A 5,150-nucleotide genomic window follows, 5' to 3' on the forward strand; every position below is an offset into this window, starting at 1 on the left:
GGGCCCGAACTTCGTCTTGCGAGTTTCCATCACCTGCACCTCCAAGTTCTCAGCCTCCTCCCACCGGCCCTGAATCTTATACGTGAACGCCAGGTTGCCTATGCTGATCAGCGTGTCGGGATGATTGGGCCCGAGCTTCGTCTTGAACGTCTCTATCACCCGTACCTCCAGCTTCTCGGCCTCATCCCACCGGCCCTGGTTTCGATACGTCGACGCCAGGTTGCCCATGCTGATCAGCGTGTGGGGATGATCGGCCCCCAGAACTTCCTCTCGTAGCTCAACAGCTTCAGCCTGGAACCTCTCGACATCTTTCCATTGGCCTCGGTACATGTAGAATCCCGCAACAGAGTGCAGGAGAGTCGCCCTTCCAGCCTTCTCGTCCCTTGAACCAGTGCCTTCACCGCCCAGCACTGCATATGCGTGCGCAAGGTATGCGCTGCATATCGCCCAATCCTCATACCGCCCGAATGGGTAGCAGTGCGACACCGCCAACAGTGCCTGCCCGCTAAAATGCCTCATCCGGCCGTTTTTGACGAGCCACTTTCGCGTCACCAACTGCACGAGCCGGTGCATGTCCAAGCCATGATCCTTCTCCTCCACTACGAAAGAAAACGCCTTTAGAACCCCCAATGCCTTCGTGAGCTGTATCCCCCCCGTTTGCTCTTGTCCTCGTTGCTCACTATAACGGGATAGGAATTCCAACGGAATGGCCTGCCGGTCGAAGAGGCTCATGAGCGACAAAAGCTCGCCTGTGAAGGCATTCTGCCGTTGAATCTGCTCAAATGAGAGAATCCATGTCTCAGCCACTGCACGAGGGGTCTCCGAGTCTCTCCCGTCGATCTCAAATTCCTCGCCGAGCAGATCGACGAGGTATTGATCGCTGTTGTCTAAGAGTTCAAGATACTGGCTGACATCTATAGTATTCTCTTGGATGAATGCTGCTGCCTGCACGAGCGCAAGCGGAAGGTGTTCCAGGCGGACGGAAAGTGCAGATGATTCCCTAAAATCAACGCTGATTCCGTTAAGGCGTGCGCGGAGCAACCGGTCTGTCTCACCTTCGTCCATCTTCCCGACCTCGATGGGGCGTTTTCCCTTGGTCAGCCTCGAGCCGGCCTGCTTGTTCCTGGTTGTGACAAGAATAGCGCCGTGCGGGCACTCGGGGAGGTACCGTCCGAGGCCCTCCTTATGGCTGGAAGAGCTAGCATTCACAAGCCCCATATGCTGTCCGAAGAAGAGCTGCATATCGTCGGCATTGTCGATGACCATCAGCCACTGGCCGCAATCGTTCCTCTCCAGCCAAGCTTTCACCAGGAATAAAACGTCTGCCTTTGGGTCGTCGTAGCCCGGTACTTGGCATTCCTGAGCGATAGACGCATATGCTTGCCGGAATCGTTCTGCATTGCTCGCATGGACCCAGAAGACTGAAACCTCTGGCCTCGTCCGTCGGAGCCGGTATATATACGCCAGAGCGATTTGCGTTTTTCTGTGCTGGTCAGCACGAACTTTATACGCAGGCCGCCAGAACTAACCCGACACCGCCGAGGCCGAAGAGCGCGATCTTCGGAGCCGGGCCCAAAAGCTGTTGTTGGAGTTGATTGAGGATGGATTCCCGCCCAATGAAAGTCATATTCTCGGTATAGGGAACAAGGACTTTTTATATAGTAAGCACAAACTTGGTCCGACATATAATCATAAGGTTCTACCCACACCAAGGTCCGGTAGGCTGCTCGGGAAGAGGAAGAGATCCTACGACACTTAGCAGGTGCGCTTCAACAAGGTCTTCCCCAATACTCCTTAGTGGGACATAACTCACCTGGTACCGAAGGCACATAGTAGACCAAGAAAGCCTTCATGCATGCCGCCGCCGTCGCCGCCGCGTACCGCTGCCACGCCTTGTTCTTGTGGCTGTCCGCGTAGTCGCACGCCCCCTTGATGACCACGCAAGGGAAGACGTCCCATACACCGGCGCCTTCCATTTCAAACCCTATGACACCTGCCTGCCGTGCGATGTTGTCGCGGTCCTCGCCCGACTTCATGACCGTGTCGCCCGACGCAATCAGGCCAAAATGGACCGCAGGCTGTCCATCGCCCTGCTCGAGGCGGGTGCGCGGCACCAGCGTGCCGTCGCAACCGCACTCTTCGCATGACATTCCGTCAGCGATATGGCGATACGTGGCCTCAAACAGCCTGTCTTGCGTAGCACCGGGGTATATAGCCGTTAGCTCCGGCTCGTCTTGGAGCACGTCCATATAGTCGGCCATCTTGCCCTGCAGCATTTTCCGGCCACGAAGACCACTGAGCTTGGCTAGCAGCGCGCGGATCTCGGTGTTCGGCCGACCCAGTGCGTCCAGAAGCGTGTCTTTCGGCTCGAACTGTTTGGGAAGTCGCCGTCCGAAATCGTACTGTACGACACCATCGCTGACGATGACGTCGCCGAGCACGGTCTCGGACGTCCCACTGCTGCCGGGCCGGAAGGGGACTACACCGCAAACGCCGACGATGAGGGCGAGCTTGATGTTGGGGAAACTCGCGCGGCAGTGGGCAGCGACGGCGGCGGCGCTGGCCTTGCCCATGCCTGGCATGTGTGCGAGGACGACGTTGTGGCGGCCGACGGTGCCGGTTGAGTATGCGTTGGGATCGCCCGCGGCTTTGTCGTAGGGCGGGCCGTCATCGTCCCAGTGGAGGTCGAAGAGGGCGTCGACGGCGTCGGCTTCGATCGGGAGAGCGCAGATGACGGCAATCTCGAAGCCGGCCCGCGTGGCTGGGCGCCGCGGCCCGGTTGGGTTCATCGGTTATTGCGCCGGAGTCGGCTCCGGAAGGCCGGTCGAAATCCTATTAAGTCCGGGGCCCTTGTGGGTTCAGGTGGGCCTGTATTCCGTCGTTGTGGGTTCAGGCGTGATGAGGTGTGTATGCAAAGTCGGGCCCCTCACCCGTACTCTCTGGACCCCCTCTTTTGCAGCCCGACAACTTTGGAACAACTAATTTTAGCACCAGCCTGCTCGGCGCCGACCGGCAAGGCTGCGCCAACGCTCGATACACAAGGATGGCCACACGGAATTCTTCGAGTTCGCTGCCTCCATCCCGAATTTACCCCTGTCCGCCCCCCTGGCCCCCGGTCAAATCTCGACACGCTACCACGCGCTACGGCCCGATTCGTCCTCGACGTACTCCCAATGCAGTCCATGCTCTCTCGACGTTGTCATTGGTTGGCCATATCTCGGCGCGCTCAGCTATCGTCGAGACGCGTTCCTGCCCCCGACTGCCTCAGTCTTCCCCCCGCAAAGAACAGAAAGAAACTGGGTAACTACTCAGTGCCTCGGTCGCGGCCCCCCCGGTCAAGACGTCAGGATATATACCGTCCGCCGCGGCAGCTTAACCTGTTTCTTTCTCCTTATTTTATTCCATCTGTCTGTGATGTATGATGGGTGATCATCCAGCGTCGTCCCTGCCGCCGCGCTGGTGTCGTTGGCCTCAGCGGGAACTCGACCTCCGTCTGGCGGAACTAGGCCTGGTCATCAATGCGCCCGAGCCCGCCGTGATCTGCCGCCCGTGCGGCTATGCCTTGCAGCCAAACGGCGAATGCGTGACACGGCATCTCGCCGACAAGCACAGCATCCAGAAGGGGTTGCGACACGGCTTAACCTCGTACATCCACTCCCTCTTCAACTGACCCAACCATCCACTCCCTCTTGCTCTGTTTCCCTGTCAAAGGCGGGGTACGGGGCCGCCCAGGCCCTGTAGCGTGAGCGTAGGCGTCAGCCGCAGCGAATCGTTCAACCAAGAGCCGCAACCCAGCACGTAGATGGTCGTTCAGACCCAAAGACTTTTCTTTGTTTTTCTTTCTGCCTACGTCCAACGATCAGTTGACTAAGCGACAGCTGCCGACACTTGTTGTCGGTTGCCCAGGAAGTGGGCCTTGCGTGAGCGATGCGACCAATAGAGAGCATTCAACCAGGTCAGGGTTATGTGTGCGAGAGCAATCAACCACTCCAGGGTTAAGTATGGGGGGAACTTACTCTATAGTTTGTATAAGTTCCCCCAGTCCCCCAGTCCCCCAACCCAACATTGGACGGCGGGACGAGGGTTATTCCGATCCGCAGGAGAGGAGTGGGTAGGAGCCGAGCAGGGCGAAGGCGATTGGTCAGGGGCCAGGGACGCAGCCCCGCCAAAACAGGCAAATTGGCCTGCAAGCCGACAGGAGGAGGCGACCACAAGAACCAGCGGTTCCCCGACAGACGGAGGGTTTTTTTCTCCTCTCTTCTCACACAGGCCGGAGGCAAGTGTTTTTTCTCGAACGGAGTGAGCAGGTCAACAGGCTCGAAGAGCAGCCCAGCGACGGACGGAGCGTTGTCTTGCGATAGCCGCTTTTCTTTCTTTTTCCCCGAAGGACGAGCGGAAGCGAGGAGGTCTTGTTCGGTAGGTCCGTCCAGCAATCCTGCTGGCGTAGTTCCGGGAGGATGGTCCTCGGAAGAGATGGCGCAGACGGAGTCGCTAACCCTGGTTCTCTCTCCCCTCTCTAGGTTCGCAGACCGGTTGCGGAGAAGCATTGTTGGCGTAGGCCGACGGGAGACGATGGCGTCGTTTCAAAACGATAAGTTTCAGCTTTCTTTTGGTAATGTTCAGGATCATCCGGACCAGCTGGCGGCTTGGGACGCTTTTGTAAAGGCTTTGATGGCCACCGCGTGGTGGAAGGAGACGCGGTACGATCAGTGGACTCTACAGGGCCGTGATTGGGGTTGGATGACCTCCTCATCGGCCGAAGGCGGCGAGATCGAGTTGGCTTTCGTCATTCTTGAGCGGCTTGGGTTTAAAGTCGGTAGTGCGAGTTGGGATGCAACAGTACTTCGATTCGATCCTGCCAGTGTCACGGAACCATAGTAGGTCTGGGAAGATAACTGCGTTGCTCTATGAAGAGGAAAGGAAGCTATGGATGGATGAACCTGAAGCTAAGTGCAATGTGCCACGTGACCTAGGGATCGGCGGTCCAGTGCCGTGACAGTACTCCCCCTCCCAAGCCGGTTTGTCCTCAAACCGAAGAAGTAATCCCCATATCATGTGTTTCGTGGCCTCCGTCGCGGCCTCTTTGGCGCGGGGGGTTTCTCAACCCAAGTCGGGGGCCCGGGCTTCTTGGGGTTCAGCTCGTGAAACTG

At 58.0% G+C, this 5,150-nt stretch overlaps 3 protein-coding genes across 3 annotated transcripts in view; 1 reads left to right on the forward strand and 2 right to left on the reverse strand.

Annotated features, from left to right (window-relative positions):
• The window catches only part of N657DRAFT_651751 (purine and uridine phosphorylase), a gene marked incomplete at its 3' end in the record, with an annotated part of 3,730 nt that extends 688 nt beyond the window's left edge, over positions 1 to 3,042 (reverse strand). The window contains exons 1-4 of the mRNA XM_062794222.1: positions 1,814 to 3,042; positions 1,708 to 1,746; positions 1,530 to 1,650; positions 11 to 1,483 (exon numbers count right to left, since the gene is read on the reverse strand). Coding sequence (XP_062641771.1) covers positions 11 to 1,483; positions 1,530 to 1,650; positions 1,708 to 1,746; positions 1,814 to 2,789 — 2,609 coding nt within the window. The 5' untranslated portion in view covers positions 2,790 to 3,042. The remainder of the gene's footprint in view (positions 1 to 10; positions 1,484 to 1,529; positions 1,651 to 1,707; positions 1,747 to 1,813) is intronic.
• A 38-nt stretch (positions 3,043 to 3,080) lies between these two features.
• Positions 3,081 to 3,953, forward strand: N657DRAFT_651752 (uncharacterized protein). Its single transcript, XM_062794223.1, has one exon. It carries the CDS (start codon positions 3,422 to 3,424, stop codon positions 3,668 to 3,670), a length of 249 nt encoding a protein of 82 aa, XP_062641772.1. The 5' UTR covers positions 3,081 to 3,421; the 3' UTR covers positions 3,671 to 3,953.
• On the reverse strand, positions 3,801 to 4,689 carry N657DRAFT_465113 (uncharacterized protein). The gene is made up of 2 exons (XM_062787504.1): positions 4,017 to 4,689; positions 3,801 to 3,952 (listed from the first exon to the last, which is right to left on the reverse strand). Exons 1-2 carry the CDS (start codon positions 4,545 to 4,547, stop codon positions 3,860 to 3,862), a joined length of 624 nt encoding a protein of 207 aa, XP_062641773.1. The 5' UTR covers positions 4,548 to 4,689; the 3' UTR covers positions 3,801 to 3,859.
• Positions 4,690 to 5,150: the final 461 nt, after the last annotated feature.

The sequence above is a fragment of the Parathielavia appendiculata genome, assembly GCF_033297405.1.
Source record: "Parathielavia appendiculata strain CBS 731.68 unplaced genomic scaffold N657scaffold_73, whole genome shotgun sequence".
NCBI classification, from domain to species: domain Eukaryota; kingdom Fungi; phylum Ascomycota; class Sordariomycetes; order Sordariales; family Chaetomiaceae; genus Parathielavia; species Parathielavia appendiculata.